We start from the raw sequence: 17,301 nt of genomic DNA on the forward strand, positions 1-17,301 counted from the left end.
CAAATATGCCCAAAGTAGCAAGTTTTCTTGATGAATTTTAATGCCTTTCATTTGGCTACAAGCTTCCTTCATTTTCGAACATTTTTACTTTTCTGTGAAAACACTCCTTGGCTCCTCGAAGCAGCTCCTTTTCCTTATACTTCTACATTTAGGAAGCGATCTCACAGGAGAAAAGGTAGGGAGGTGGAAAGATGTAAGAAGACAGCCGGACCGTTGTGCTTTAATTCTGCTTTCCAGGACATTCTCCTCCACTGCCTCCCTTCCTGCCATTTCCTGTCAAAGTCCCTGGTGGTGCACACACAATGATCTCATGGTGACAGTCATAAGAGGACATGGAGAGAAGACCAGTGAGATCCCTTCAATTCCTTTCTCTCCTTATGGGATATGTAGAAATGTGGACTGTGTTTGACCTTAACTTTTAACAGACTGGTTCTATCTGCACACACAGCTAAGCAAGAAACAGAATTCAAGATGGTGTTGGGTTGAATGGCTATGGACATAATCCCATCACAAGACTGCCTTGTCTTCCTTCCCTTGCATCTAGGTCATGATGACTAGCTAGGATGCATCAAAAAATAATTTCTGTATATGTACTCAGATTTCTTGCTTGGTTCTTTCCCATCCCCAGATTGTGTGGCCCTGACTTTGACTGAACAACCAGGTACTGCACGTAAGGTGCTGCACTGACAAGGAGGGGCGAGAAAACGATGCGCAATATTTCCGCTTTCACAGAATATATGTATCTCTCTGCCTAACCAAATTATAAGGTAGACAATAGCTATACATCATCCAATTTTCATCAGCATAAGGAAGTTTCATCGTAAATTTCTGATTCAGCGTGAATGGAACGCACTCAGGATACAAGAACCAAGTCATTAGCTTGCAGGAAATGGAATCAAAGATATGTCACTAGGACGGCTTGAACTCCCTCATGTGTAACAGATGGGATTCTGCAAAATGAAATGATTCTTTTAGTGGGTGTTTGAGTTCAGAAACTTTAGATCAGAGGAAGCTACTAGCAGTCTAACGTTAAAGTCTCCTACTTTTCTCCTCCTCCCATTTGAAGAAAAAGAAGTCACTCTTCTGTTGCTTTTCCCTCCTTCTAAAGAACATAAACCAGAAGGATGAGGAGAAAGCCCTGACATTCAGGAGATAATTGAGAGGAGAAATTACTAAGACTTAAGAAAGGACTACGGGGATAACTGCACATCCCAAGAAGAAAAAGGAAAAAGGAAAGATGGGGAGGAGATAGGAAAACGACCACTATCTAGGGAAAGGGGTTACAGGCAGGACCACAGTTTGGAAGCAGAAGGGAGATTAGAAACATGAAAGCATTTACCTGGAACATGCTCTGGAGACCCACGCAGTAAGGCTTTGCCTTGAAAGGTTTTAAAGAACAAGTGGGGCCATGGGTACAGCATCTGATTTCCCCTACCTGGAACCCCAAAGTTCATCCAGTGGCAAGGACTGCAAGCATCCTCTCTGTGGACTGACTGCTGGTTGGCTAAACTTATCTACCCCAAGACTCGGTTGAGAGATGGTGGAATGGATCCCTCCTAAATTTTTCCTGAAATTTTTGGACCTCTCCACCAGCAACTTGTGGTAGGCAACATAGTGCCACAGCCTAACACAGGTAGGCAGCTGGGAGTCCCAATCCTGGCCAGATCGCAACAGTCATGGGCCTTTTCATCCCAAGATGGAAGGAGGTAGGAGATCAAATACTTCCTTTGCCATTAAACAAAAACACCCCTCCCCTCCAAACCTGTCTGCTACTTTCGTTAGAGCTTGTCTCTAGATGAGATTATTCTGGGGGGAACTCTCTCACTTAGTCCCCTAGAGGGAACAGTATATAATTTTCTGGCTAATAAGACGGCCTCAGAATCTAGGGGAGGTAGTTTCTAAAACTAAACCCCGCTTCCCCAACTCATTAGGTCAATCTAATTATATTTACCCAATATCTGACCCCCAAGACCTGACATAGTCAGCTAATGCAAGAGAATGGTGTCTCATTGACTCCTCTCCTGGTCTGTCTGTCTGCAACCTACATGCTATTATGGTTCTATGAATGTTGGAATTCATATTGCTCTAATCAATAAATGGAGTGTCTTCCATATAGATCTGTGGCTCTCAACTTCATATCGCACCAGAATCACCTGGAGAGCCTGTTAAAACACACATTGCTTAGCACCACTCCCAGTTTTAGATTCAGTAGATCCTCTGTGTGGGACCCAAGAATTCCCATTTCTAACAAGTTCCCAGGAAATGCTGGTCTGGGAAGTATACTGTGAGAACGCCTAGTGTTTATCAAAAACAAAGGTGACCTGTTTAAACTAGATTATTTTCTCTTTTACCTAAAATCCAGCTATATCTTTATAGAAAGTTCATTTTAGAACAGGTGGCTCTTTCCCCCCTGTAGAATCTAAACATATTTTACCTCCTGTAATGTTATTCCAGATAGGAAGGTGTACATATTTGGAAAATCCTTGTATGAATGAAAAGAACTAATCTGGGATGCTATGGCCTATAGCCATTTAAACAAAATCCCTGAGAATACTAATGCTACAGATGTTTGAAAACAATAGGTCTATGGCCTCCTAATTCCAAGGCTCCCTTTGGGGCCAACTCATTTAATGATCCTGTCATTTAAAGCAAAAGTTCCAGTTAATACTTCCTTGGAATTAACCATGCTAATAATACAGTGCTTTGAAATAACTGTCCTGTGGTCACAGTCACATGAACTACTTTACCTGGATTATTTTTCATATCAGTAAATTCATTTTTAAGCAAATTGTCAGCTGTGGAACAAAGGAGAATATGCCACTGGGTATAGGCCACTGGCAGCCAGACTGAATCCAAACTGAGCAATCTCCATGAGCCAATAGCCAGTGGTGACCCATGAGTGATGGGCCATAAAAATACAGATACATATGGGAAGTAAATGTCAGTGATGCTTTGTGAGACTTTCTTTAGGAGGCATATTCTCCTTTTAAGATCTTAAAATAAGAGGTGATGGTGATGGAATTACAGAGAAAAGATTACTAGTTCACACACATACAATTTAATATTTGGTTTCACACCTGTCACCGGCTTTTATAGATACGTGATTTGTGAGAGTGGAGAAATATAGACCCCTTGGCTTGAGTTTTATTAAAGTTGTCCTTTTAACTATTGAGGCCCTGGCTCTCCTTAAGTACATGAAACAGGAAGATCAAAGATCTCACAGGACAAAGAAAATACCTCCACAGGGTTGTTGGCTGCAGGGACTAGAAGACTTGAGAGAGAAGCAACGTTGCTATCATGTACATTTACTTGGCTTTGGTTAGCTCTGGCCAGAACTGTTGTAAGATCCTTATAACAGCATGAAATTTTTCCAGGTGATTGTGCTAACTAATTGCTAATTGTGCTTTTGTAAAGACTGGTCGTTAGCTATGATCTCTCTCTCCCACAGGTATATTCAGCTGCTGAAACTAATAAATGGTCTCCTTGATTTTACTGCATCATACCTATTTCCCCGCAATATCATCCAGATTCAGAAATTAAAAACAATCAGAATAATCTCAACTATAATAGCTGCCAGGCTAACACTAAATTATCACACAATTAAGGTCTATAGCGTCTTAATTTCATGCCTCATCCTTCGTGCACTGAATACCTTGCATCCTACTCCTGGGCCTTATACCTTTCTTAAGGAGAAAGGGTGCCCTTGAACAAGGGAGGTCATGCAAGGTAGGACCCAAGAAGGCAGTGGGTGAAGATGGTCGTTCAGGAGCAGGCAACAGGGAAGGTGAAAGGGACTCCGGAGGCTTGCCAGCTAGGAGGCACACTAAAGGAGTTGGAAAGAGAAGATTCCTGGACAGAGCAACCACAATATAAAAGATACCATTTGAAAAGATTGAGAGCCCCTGGGTGCTAAGAAATCACTCAAAAGATCTTAATGTCTGTCTGTATGTCTTTGTGTCCTTTCGTACAGAATCAGTATCTATTAGGGCAGACAAGTCATGCATAGTAGTGGTAATATCTTTGGTGCTAAGATTTGGAGAAAGTCTCCTAGTTGGACAAATATAAAGTCCAAATGTAGAGGGTAGGGTTGGGCTTAGTGACATTTTAAATATTTCTACAGTGTTAACTTCCTGGTCTGCCAGCCATTGTGAATGTGTGTATGTATGCAAAGATGCCTCAGGGGTATTTCATAGGTTTCCCTCTTGAAAATAATAATAATAATAATAATAATAATAATAATAATAATAATTGGTATTATAAATGCTTTGATTGGAGCTTTTAATTTAGTGCTTAAAGCTATAGGGCCACTTAGTTATGGCTGACAAGTAACGAACGCTTCCTAATTTACCAAACTGTCCAGGCTTTGCGTACTTACAAACTCTGTTGGGAAATAAAGAGGTAGAAACCTGTCAGTTTGCATTACACTGGTTTTGGCCAATTGGAAAAGACGTCTTAATACATCTAAACTACTCAGATTAACAAGGTGTTGCTGGAGCCACACTGCTGTATGTCACTTGGTTTACCTGTTGACACATGTTAGTAAATAAACAAGAGGGTCATCCATCAGTTGGTTTCAAACTCTGGAGTTGGGGAATTACATATATTCTGCAAAATTGCTCATGAAAGGAAGAAAGCTTGCTATTTCGAGACTGTTTATCTGTGAATCCCATTCCATGCAAAAGTAAAAGAAATAAAAAACCAAATACATGACACACTGTCAAATGATCTGAGTAAGCTGACATCCTTTCTGAGACCTTTTAAGGGACAGGTGCTGAACACGTGTAATGAGATTTCCCTGCATCTTCAGAGGACGGAGAGAAGATTTTAACAAGAGCTGCTCAGAGTGTTACAGATCCCAGCTGAGGGGATGATTCTCAGTAAGGAGCACAGCAAAGGAGACGTTACATAAAACGTTGTGTTTTATCAGAAGGTGCTTTTGTTCATGCTAAAAATTTCTACAGACGGCAAATAGTCATTAAAGAGAAGCTTTTGGAAGAATATAGGATTGTTTTTCCAGATCCCAGGGAATCTGGAATATGTTTAATTAAGAACTCTTGATGCACCACCTCGTGCAACAATCTGATTCATGGAGATTTCATGGCATCACTTCAGAGTGTGGGAAATATTTTTTTTTTTTCAAATATAAGTAGTTGGCTGACAATTCTATGTAGAAAATTAACAAATTAAAAAAACAACATACTATATTTTATACGAAAGCTAAAACCATGTTGTTTCATCTGAAATAGATATTAAACAAACTTAGAAAAACATCGAGGAAATGAAAAGGTAAAATATTAATCGGGGATAGTTACAATAAAGAGAAATGCTAAATTTATAGTGGTTGATAGTTTCTTCATTACATTAAGGTCTCTCATTTCTCTGGAGACCATGTTTCTATCAGAGAGGAATTCAGCTCATTTTTATCCATGTAGTAAGTCCATTTTTCTAACATCATCTCTCAAACAGCCCATCTTTTCCCACTAATTGTGGGTCTCACTTTATTCCAGATGAAGCATGTAGATACAGCAGACCCTTGGATAACTCATTTCGCTCAATGTTGTTTTGTTATAATGTTGATGAGAGGCCAAAGGAAACAACTCTTGTTTATATCAATCAGTCTATGATAATCCACCTACTGGTTTCATTATATGTCATTTTGCTTCAAGTTGCAGAATACTAAATGAGGACTTTACATAAGTCATCTCTACTTTTCTATTCTGAGTGTCTGTCTTACTGTGGGTGTTGGTAATGAATAGTCTTGTAATTTGTTTTAGTATCTGGCAAGGCAAGTCTCCATACTCTGTGTTTTCTTTCTCCTTTTTTTTAAGTTGACTTAGTTATTCAGAACTCTTTATTCTTCCATTTAAATTTTAAAGTAAATTTATCAAGTTCTTTAAAAACACTCTGAACACACAATGTGATATATACATAATGTATTACAGAATTGTATACCTGAAACCTATGTAACTTTACTGACAACTGTCAGCCCAATAGCCTTTAATAAAATAAACAAACAAAAAAACCCTGGAATTCTGATGGACACTGCAGTGAATTTATAGATTAACTTAAGAGTTTTATACTCGTATATTATACTATCAAACCATCCATCTTAAAGTCATGGACTGGTCTGTATATCTATTCAAATTATTCTCCATGACCTTTATTTGAATTTCAAATTTTTCTTTATAGAGGTCTAGGAAGTTACGCATGCTTTTGGTAAAAGTTAATACCTCATAGTTTAGTGGTTACTATGAAAGGTACTTTATTGTTCTTTATATTTTCTAGCTAGTTGATTGATGGTGGGACCAGCATTCTCACTGTGGTCCATGGAATACCCAAGACCTTTTGGGGGTCTGTGAGGTCAAAACTATTTTCATCATAATACTAAGGTGGTTTGCCTTTTTAATTCTGTTGACATTTACACTGATGGTACAAAAGTAATGGTGGAGAAAACTGTTGTTCCCTCAGCATGAAATCAAGATTGTGGTGCTAAATTATACTCATCATTGCATTCATCACCACGCACTCAAAAACAAAACAAAAAAACCTAAACAAAAACAAACAAAAAACCCCAACCAGTTTTATATAACAATGTAAAATAGCATTTACATTATATTAGGAATTATAAGTAATCTAGTGATGATTAAAAGTATATGGGAGGATATGTGTAGGTTGTATGCAAATGCTATACCATTTTACATAAAGAACTTGAAAATCTATGGATTTTGGTATCTCTAGGGGATTCCCCGTAGATACCGAGAAATGACCGTACACTGTTCTTTGGAAGGAGAGGCATAGCTCAGGGTAAGGCATTTTTTAGGGTGATAACATGGCTATAGATGGAAAGGAAGTATCTTAAAAAAAAGACAGAGGTATAAGCCGCAGGAAAAAAGAGACATAGGATGGAGTAAAATCCACCCAGGAAGAGGCAGGTGGACTTGGGGTCACTATCACAGGTGCGAGAGTCAGCCGTGAGGAACACCTCAGATCCCCTGATGCGGAGAACAGGAGACATGGGGAGCCAGTACGTTTCAGGCACAGACCTAGAAAGCTGAGGCTCAGTCTGCTTACAGGGTTGAAAGGAGCGACTGTTCTCAAATATCCTAAGTGAGGTGTCATCGAAACTTATGATCTAGTTCCTATGAGAGCCTGATTTAGAACCAGAACATTGTTCAAGATTGACTCAAGTTTTCATTTCTATATGTGGGATTAACTATGACCATCCCTGATTGAGACTGCCCTTATCTATTATATCTCACCCTACAAAAATCACATTAAAAGAGGAGGGGAAAAAAAGGAGAGAAGGCAGGGATGACTCATTGACAAAGAGACTGTGGATCGAGGGAAGGTGCTGCTTGTTTAGGTCACAGAACACCTCAGCAGAGGCTGACAAATCCTTCTTGGCAATGTTAGTTCCAATAGAAGGGACAGAAAGCCCAAACCAGAGGGGTGCACGACGGTGCTGCCAGCAGCTGTTTTATAGGGAGTAACAAACCCTAATGCTTTCTCAGCGTTAAACGCAGGTAAAACAGGAAGGATGTCCAAGGAATGCAGACTCAAAACCAGTTTTAGAATAGAGAGAGCTCAGCGTCCTTAAGAGCCCCCATGGTTTGTCTGGAGTTGACAGAACCCTTGTCCTTTCCTTTGGACATGAAAGCTGTGTGTGTAGTGCAGAGGCTCTGGAAGCTTCGCAAGCATTACCATCATGTTGCCGCTGGTGTCAGGGTACTCCTCGTGTCCTCATCTGACTTTTCAATTGGTTAGTTACCTGTGTATGCAAAGAGCTACTATGACCCTGCATAACATGTGTTTCCTTGTCTTCAGCTAACGGAAGGCACTCACAGAGCTGTACAGCACTGTAAGGCATAAGCAAATAGAGTCTTCACTTGCCTCTTCTAATCAATGATCCCTGCAACTCCGGTTTATTATGCCCCCAAAACAGCTTTTGATACATAGGAATTAATCTGTAAGCATTGTCATAAGCTAACTAATTGGTGTGATCTCAGATTATATGTTGTGGGGTTGTATGTTGAGGGGCTAGTCAAGTGGCGGGAGAAAAGGTGAGCAAATAACACACTAGAAATCTTCATTCATTCCACAACAGATGTGGGAAAGGCTAAAGTGAATTCATATCAGTTATAGAGTACATAAAAGAGAATATGGTCTTAAAACTTTCTGGTGCGTACGTTACATTGAATAAGGCTAACAGTGTGGCAAGAAAGTAGTGTTAAAGACATCTGATTCAATATGTTGATAAAAACTTGTTGATAAAAATAGTTTAAAATTAACATTTCCATTATGTAATATTAGATGATGGAAATCGAGGTAATTTACTGCTATCAGAAAAAATTACCTTCTTAAGTAATTGAAATATTTCACTGACCATCTAAAAACTACTCATAGCTTTTCTTTATATATAGTACAAGACTAAATTTTAATTTGGTCCCTATCCAAGTGATCGCAGACACTTAAATAAACGTAGCTCCAGCAATGGGTTTTTACTATACATAAACATACTTTACAAACTAAAAACTTTTTACAGATTTATATGATGTTCTCAAATATTCTAAAGAAAAAGACAATTTGAGAGCCAGAAATTGTATCATTCAATTTGTCCCTAAGTCATTCAGTGACTCAGAAGCAGAAATTTTCACTAAGATTTTACTTTCAGGACAAGGTCCCGCCTCCAAGCCACACTATCCAAAAAAGGTGGGAGAGAAATTTTTAAATTATCTATTGTATTCTTTTTAGGGTAAGGATCCTTTTTTTTTTTTTAACATACAAATTATCTTTTGGAACGTGTTGTCAGTGTTTATGGAAATGCAAATTTTCAGATCTATTATTTAGTCATTAGTAACCTGATGCATGGCAACATATAATACTGAATGAAATTTTAAATCAAATTTATAAAGAAATAAAAAACTTTTACGAGAGAAAACTTATGAGTATGTTATCCTAGAAATATTAGTACATCATTACTCTCGAACAAAAATATTTTCACTAACTGCGCAGTGTTTTATATACTGTCCTCTATACACACACATCCTTGTGCAGAACAAATTTTATTATTTAACACTACACTCTGACAATGGAGTACTAAATTAAAATGTCACCTTATGGCAAACACATGCTAATGACGTAAGGACTGCCACACTGCAATTTCTCTCAAAGAAAGTAAGCAGACCAGCCCTCTGGGAAAGCGTCTCCATCCCGTTCAACTGAGACTGAAAATGAGAACACTGGGGGTTAGATGGGGGAGCCTGGCAACCAGAGGGCCCAGACAGAGCCTGACTGCACAAAGCCTGCCTGCTCATCCCATGCTACCTTTTGTTTAGGCCACCTCTACGCACGGCTCTGGATTCACAATAAGCCTAGGTACCAAATCTGTGCAAAAGATCTCAGGTCAAGACGAGCTCTAAGGAATGGTCTCCCTTCTTATGTCATAAGTCACAACACATGTAGTTTTCAGGAGAAAGATGGGACTGCTACTAGATGTATTGCTGTTGTTGTCTACAAGAAATCCCTTGAATTAAAGAACAAATTGTTTCTTCTTTAAAAATAATAGCTAATTTTCATCAACAGGCATGCGATGAAAATAACACAGTTAGGAAAATGAAGTTTCAGCATTATTTTGAATCCTAGATTACAAATAAAAAGGATGTTACTATTACCTAAATAGTATAGTTAATGATAAAATTAAACCAAAGAAGAAACGCAGTTGATTTTGCCACGGTATAAATCTCAAACATTTCTTAAAATTAAAGAAAAGAAAAAAAAACTTTCTAGAAATTTCACGTTTTTAAAATGAACGATCTGTTCTCATGAAACACATGCAAATAGTGCCCAGGAAGGAAAGAAGGCATTAGAGAGAAGTCATTTGTTTTATTTAATCTATTATCAACTTGTAAAATCCCTTTATTCTGCAAATTTGCGCTGCCAATGGAGAATTTGAAGATTTCCAAGGATGGAAGAGAAATGAGTCAAAACTGATCACCATTCTGAATTACAGAAACAACCGAAACACGTTAGATTAATAGATACTCTTAATACATCTGTGATCTACGAACTCTGGCTTCTGTGATCCACAGTTAATGCTTCCTCGCCCCTCGCCCACCAACAAGGGTCTGAAATTCTAGTTTATTCTTCCAATCTTGTTATTTTTCAAGTGGTTAGTTTTTGCTCTGCATTGTTAAATAGCCAGTGATCGGTCTGAATGACCTTTTGCAAGCCAGCTTGCCAGTTTACAGATGACGTCTCTGCTAGAGCCTGATCATTCCGTGCCATAAACTCATTTGTTCATTCAGTAAATATTTATCGAGTCTCAAATATACACCGGGCGCTTTTCTTGGCACTGGAGATCTAGCAGTCATTAAAATCCAAAAGCCCCGCCCTTGGGGAGCTAACATTCTAGGACAACAGTTATAAGCACTACAGAGAAAAATAAAGCGGGGAAGAGGGTGAGTGAGACGCTGTGAGTTAGGGGTAGGCTGCAGATTGTAATCGCTTTCAACACCTGACACTTTCAGGTGTGTGGGGGGGGAAATAAAAAGGCACAGAGGCAGGAGTCCAAGTCTGAGCCTCACACTAGAGACCTCTGATGTCCAATTCAGCAGCCACGAGCCACATGTGGCAGACGAGTCCTTGCAATGGGGCTCCTGTAACTGAGAGGCCCTGTGAGAGTAAAAACACACTGGATTTCAAAGACGTTGTATGACAAAAATAATGTAAAGTATCTCACTAATTCTGAATATACTGAATACATTTTGAAATGATACTATTTTGGATATATTGGGTTAAATAAGCTCTCATTAAGTTAATGTCACCTGTTTCTTTTTACCTCTTCAATATGACTACCAGAAAATTTTAAGTTACATACGTGGCTTCCGTCATATTTTTGTGCGAGAGCACCATTCCAGACTCCCTTCGGAAGGGCCATGCATTGTAACTGAGTGCATATTTAATTACACAAGCTTACTCAGAAAGGGGAGGGCAGAAGACATAGAAAAATAAGAAGATAGCTTTTATAATTATATAACAGGTACATAGTAGGGTCTAATTTCCCACTAACTATGTGCCCAGAGCCCAGCTGGTAGCTAATAACCTCTCTGCTTTAGTTTCCTGAAAAAGGGATAATAATAATAATAGTATTTATTGTAAAGGGTTATTGTAAGGAATACATGTGAAGTGCTTAGAATAGTGCTTGACACATAAGGGTTTGTCCTTATTATTAAATAAACATCCTTATTTTTGGAAAAAAAATGGCCCTACAAATATTAACCCTTGGCTTTTGTGATGCGGTTGAGACGCTTATCAGAAAATGCCATTTCTTTGAATCAGACAGCCTTGGAGGCAGGGCAGCCAGTGCAAAGCGCATGACTAGGGTCCTGGTATCTGAGAAACATGGGTGCAATCTCAGGTTTGTTGGATTTTAATAGCAACAGCATAGCCTTGCACAAGTTGCTAACTTCTTCTGGAGTGTCAGATACCTCTTTTGTAAAATATCTGTTTTGCAGAGTTATTTAGGGAACTATTGAAGCAGTGTAAATACAAAACCCCTACGGCAATAGACAGTCAATAGATGACAAAATTATGACAACATTTGGGCAGATTTTTACTCTTCTCTACAGTACACACTAACCAAGGATAATGATTAAGATGCTCGAAAGAGTACCGTCCGGGAGTGTTATCAAGCATTTGAGTTCTTACACATGCCATTGAGATTGTCATTTTTTTACTCACTTTTAAAAGCACCCCTTAAACATTTACTAAATAACCCTGTTAACTTGCAACTAACTACAACTAACAGGATGTAACTGCATTTTTTAAAAGCCTCTCTTTTGCTACTTCAGAACATTCTTCAATTGAGATTAGCTTTCCCTTCGATCCACTTCAATTACTGAGACTGCACGGATTTTTTTCTATGCAAGCATTTAATTTTTAAAAGACATGTTTCCTAGCGTCACCAGGCTGTACAGTTGAGCAGTGGTACAGATTTTCACTACGCGTGACGGGAAGGCTTCCATCTGTGGACGTGAGGCACAGAGGGGACAGAAAGTCCCCTCTCTGCTTCGTGAAGGGGCAACGCGACCCCTTCCTATTTCACGGGGAAGGAGAGGAGCGTCTGTGGGCTGGGGATCCGCACACCTGGCTCTCGTCCCAGCAGGCCAACTTATTTACTCTATGGCAGTGGGAAAGCCACTAATAACCCTGGACGTCTTCAGTATAAACTATAGATAAAAACGATTTTCACAACAGAAATGTTGTGGGGGATAAAATGCCAGAAGAGGTTTTGAAAAAGTTCGTTAAAGAGCGTGGGACTGTTGCTACCACAATGGGCTGTCATAAAAGCGACTGGCAGTCTCATATTGTTTTCTAATTCATTTTTTCCTAAAGTGTACCTAAAGTGTAGTGTTATCATGCTACCTAGGTATGTTCTTTCCCCTTTTTCCTGGCCCTGAGTGCTTGGTTCCTGACTCTTTCTGGGGTCAAATGCTGGAAGATTTGAAAAACATAGGAAAGCAACAGAAATAAAGCTTAGCAGACGATTTCAGTTGAAAACCACCCAAGCAAACTCATCTATAACATTGCATGCAAAACTGAGCAAAGATAAGCAAACTAGGACTAGAAACGTTGATCACTTGTCTCTTGTTCCATTGTTTCCAATGAAACTAACTAACCTCTGTCCCAAGTACTAAGCACGTGTATGGTGTTGGCAGCGTAGTGCTGGCTGCTGGGGATACAAGTGACCCGGGAACACAAGTCCAGTACAGAACTTGCTTGTAGGGGGCTGACGAAGAGACAGATAGGACGAACAGATAGCGGCCTATGTCATTAAAATAATTACAACCGTGATAACTGACACTAGAAAAATGTAACAAAACCTTTCAAAATTCAGAGACCCAGAGAACTCTTTCCTAGCAATTTCTTGCAATGGGATTTCATCACCTCTGCGCATTCCTACGATTAACAGCTTTCAAAGTTAAGAGCTGCTTATTTTTCATTTAATAGCATTTATGCTTTTGCACTTTCATGTTATTTTTCAGGAGTGATAAAGGAAAGATGGTTCTCTTTTCTAGTTGTAAGAGCCCTTCAAATTCTGATGACAGCTTCCAAATAAGATTAGAGACCACGCTTAAAACATAATGCATAACATTAATACAGCCTCAGGTATTTTGCTTTGAATTCGTATCAAAAAACATTGCTGCACTTTAGAGAAAAACGGCCTCTATTTTCCCTACAAAGCATTAGTAATAGTTCTGATAAAATAAAAGTATTTTCACTGCTTTAGTCAAAGTGATCTAACAGGAGCCTTGAAAAGGAAAGAACTATTCATAATATCAAAAGACAACACCACCACGTTAGAAACAATGGCACATGCATGCATGAACATCAATTACCTGTTTCCTTTTCTGCTGGGCCTAAAACATAAGAAAAGAGAATTGAGGAGAAAAGCAAATACCACCCATGTTGCTCACATAATATAGAAGGCTAATCCAGCAAAGAAAAGTCGTCCACTTCCTATTTCTAACTTAAATTTGACTTTGTGTTCTGATCCTGAACCTAAAACAAGAGCTGTTTATTTTTTAAGATACAAAAAAGGGGAGAAAAGGAGGTAATACAGAGCATAAATGTTTTTCTCACCTAATAAGCATGCATTTTGTTATTTTGAAAGGAGACTGTTCAGTAGTCCTCTGCAGCTACATTTCTAGGATCCATTTTCTAGAATGTTCTCACACTGGAGGTAAGAGAGGGTAACTCCAGAAAGGGGAGAGGTGAGACAGTCCCCTGCTCACTGACCATTTGGTCCTATTTAGGCTTTTCTCTAACAAGGCTTGTTTGTATGTGTGATCAGAAGAATAACAACAGCTCTCAGATCACAAGTGTTGCCTTGTTTGTCTGTCTAACTGATTAATGAAAGAAGCCCAGGCTTGTGTACAAATAAAAGAAGGGTCTTCATTTGGACATAATTGAAATGTACTCTATGATTAGAAAATAAACACAAAGATATACAAATATACTGCATATTTTTTCAGTAATCTTGGGTAAGATAATGGTCAACTAGATGGTTAAGAACAAAAAGATTCTCATAGTTTTTTTGAATAATTTTCATTATATATTTGGATAAAACAATATTGTGTTTATTGAGGTTGTCCACATTTTTATCTCTGCCAGATTTGAAAGGTTTTAATATGTCTATTTTTATATCAATTCTTTCAATCCGCGTTCATAACACTCACTATTCCCAAAATATGAAAACTGTTTGAATGAGTATTCAAAATGTGAAAACCAATCTGTTTATCTTCCACTTTCCCCCAAATGATCTAATATTCATTGCTTGTGCTTTAACACAACATGATATCATAATTAATGATGTTAAACTGGTAACTAAGGAGGTTTCATGTTGTTACTCTCGTGATATAATATTGGTTGCTATAGTGATGGGATGGCTTTTTTGTTAATCACTCAGGAGGTTGGTTATTGCATGCTTGTTAGAAGGCTTGATCATATTTGGAGAGAAAAAAGGATATAACACAGCCAATTATCTATCTTTTTCATTGTCCCAATTTTGATGAAACTATCATAATATCAACTAATTAGTAAATTTATAATTCATTATGTACAATTTTATATTAAAAGTTACTAAAATTTTCTAATGAATGATTTACTTTTTATTTTTATAAGTATTAAACACTGAAAACTTTTTTCCTCCCTGGTTAATGCTGCACTAGCTAGTTTTATAATTAAAGAATTTAAGGTCCTTTCTATTACTTTTATCCATCAAAGGACTAAATAAAAGCTGATTGTATGACTTTATCACAAATTTCAATCTATTTATTTCTAAACATCTTAAATATCAATACCTTAGTGAATAAAACCTAAAGAAAGAGAAAAAAATGCACAGTACTCTCAAGAGATCTAATCTTCCAAATGCATCAATATATTGCAAGCAATTAAAAGTTGCAGGGAATTCTATCAGTTTATTTCAGCTCTCATGACAAGCAACAAGTTCCCTCCTTCTCTGAGTAACAATGCAGAATAGAAAATAAAACTATGTAATACTACACTGTTACTGATCAGAAAAGAATACACTGTCCATAGTTTAAATGTTAAACATACTTACAGTAATGTCAAAAAACACAACCCATGAAAACACCTTTTGGTTTCTTGAAAACTCAAAATAAGAACAAAGGACAACTTAAGCACGAATCCTGGGTCTTTCATTCAAGCAGAGTCCCAGGAGGCATATTATACCAATGAATAGGAAAAAGCTCTTCAGTTCACCAGCTGAGATTTTAATGAGACATTTCCCTTCGCCTCGGTACAGGTTTGTTCAGGAAAGGAAAGGACTTAGCACAGAAAATTCAGTTAATAGGCATTGTTGGCTCACACTGCCACTTTGGCAATTGCTCACTGCACTGACCTTCTATTTTGGCATATTCTGTGAGTCTAGTGTAATTGATCAAGGCAGCTTTCTCGAGACATTTTCTGACCACTTTTTTCACCTCTTCTGCTGGTATGGGAGTGGCAATATCCTTCATTAAAACCTAGAGAGAAAAAGAGAGAGAGAGAGAAAGGGGGGGGGGGAGAGGGAGGGAGGGAAGGAGGTAGCAAAGAAGAGAGGAAGGGAGGTAAATGGGAGGGAGGGGGAGAGAGAGAGATTGCATAAAATATTAAAGACAAATTACACAAATTGTTCTAGACCTGACTCCTAGCAGGAAGGGGTGGTAGGTAATACCGGGGGAAGTAATGAGTGGGCACTTCACCACTGGGCAGTAAGCCTCCAATCGGGGTTTCCCGTCAGAGCCTCATTTGGGCACCAAAGCCTCCCACAGGCCAAGCCAACACTCATGTGACTGTCACTCTTCCTCCAGGGACCCATGACACCATTAGAGCAGCTGTTTCAGATCAGAATTAGGGTCCTTGGGACAAGTAATAAATAAAGTTTGCCTTCCACATCCATCCCTAATTTAAAAGCTTTAAATGTTTTGAAAACATATATGAAAAGGGTAACAAAAATTTCATTAAGAGTAAGCGTCATTTTTGAGCTCTGTAAAAATCAAGACCATGCCTTTCACTAATTAAACTTTAGTTATTGTGATCTACTGAGCAAGGAGAAAACTTCTTTGTCTTAGTTAAATGGAACATTGAATGTTAAAATACATGAAAAGTTCCTGAAATTAGAAAAAGACTGCTTATTTTCTGCTGGGTTCTTAAACTGTGTTTTTGGATTTTCTTTCTTTAAAAATATTACCAATAAACTTTAATAAGAAAAAAATGTATTACTACTGGCAAGGGGAAAATACAATTATATCCAGAATTCAAAATATAATGTATTTAATCATTTTTATAATGACTCATTGATAATTTTCCTTAAAACTTTCCAGGTGATAAAACTGCTCACAATAAGTTTTGATTACACTATTAGTCAAATACTATTTTTCCATACAGTTAATGGGGTTTTTCTTCCTTTGCTTACATTCAAACTATAAAGTATACAGCAAAATGTTACTATAGAGAAGACAATACTTTTAAGTGTTCTTACTGTCCTATTAGTCTTCCTTGAAAGAAATAATGAAAGAACATAAAGACACGCATTTTATGCTTTATTATTTCATTCTCTTTCGATCAACCTGGGCACTAAGAATTTTATAATCTCAAATTTATTAAATCATTTTAGCATGATGATCCTTGACAATGTATGTTAATTTTGTTAGGCAAAGTTTCCTTCTAAAAATAGCAAACTTCATCATTGAAAAGCCTCCTCTCCTATCAACTTCGATTATTCTTCATATTCTCATATTAAAAATCTTTGGCACACTGCCATGAATTGGGTACTTTAATTAGAACTGCACATTCGACTCTTGATAGCCAGAAGAATCCTTCTACTTATAGTAAAAAATATACAAACGTGAACATGTACTATTATTTTTAATGTGATTGTTGCTAAAATATAAGATTAATTTTTTACCATATGCAGAACCATAAACTTTACTATTAGACTTTTCCATGGTGACAAACTTTTAAATAATAGAAACAGCTGTTAAAATTAGAATGTATATATCTGTGACAGAGGTGAGTTCTGGGTTGAAATCAGGCAGTAATTCCTATCACCTTGGGGCTGGGCACAATCACTTAGAGAGGGTGGAACTGAATCCCCCTTTCAAGCAAGTACAGGTCAGGTATTGGTTGAATACAGAAAGAGAGACACCACTTCTGTGAGCTTCATGCTTCCTCCCCATGTTCCATGATATCATAAGTATCAAGAATTCACAGGTAGGGCTGGCCCGGTTGCTCAGGCGG

The 17,301-nt window shown here is 38.0% G+C and overlaps 1 protein-coding gene across 8 annotated transcripts in view; it reads right to left on the reverse strand.

The window, feature by feature from the left end:
- Positions 1-17,301, reverse strand: part of CADPS2 (calcium dependent secretion activator 2) — a 491,293-nt gene that overhangs the window by 101,995 nt on the left and 371,997 nt on the right. For 5 of the 8 annotated variants that reach the window (XR_013992603.1, XM_081038673.1, XM_081038671.1 and 2 more), the window contains exons 16-17: positions 15,422-15,545; positions 13,398-13,418 (exon numbers count right to left, since the gene is read on the reverse strand). Coding sequence is in view for 6 of the 8 variants with exons in the window: in XM_081038673.1 (XP_080894799.1) it covers positions 13,398-13,418; positions 15,422-15,545 (145 nt within the window). In the remaining 2 variants the exon portion in view is untranslated. The remainder of the gene's footprint in view (positions 1-13,397; positions 13,419-15,421; positions 15,546-17,301) is intronic. The other 3 variants (XR_013992602.1, XM_081038675.1, XM_081038674.1) reach the window with 1 other exon arrangement.

Source organism: Rhinolophus hipposideros (genome assembly GCF_964194185.1).
Source record: "Rhinolophus hipposideros genome assembly, chromosome: 25".
Lineage (NCBI taxonomy): Eukaryota > Metazoa > Chordata > Mammalia > Chiroptera > Rhinolophidae > Rhinolophus > Rhinolophus hipposideros.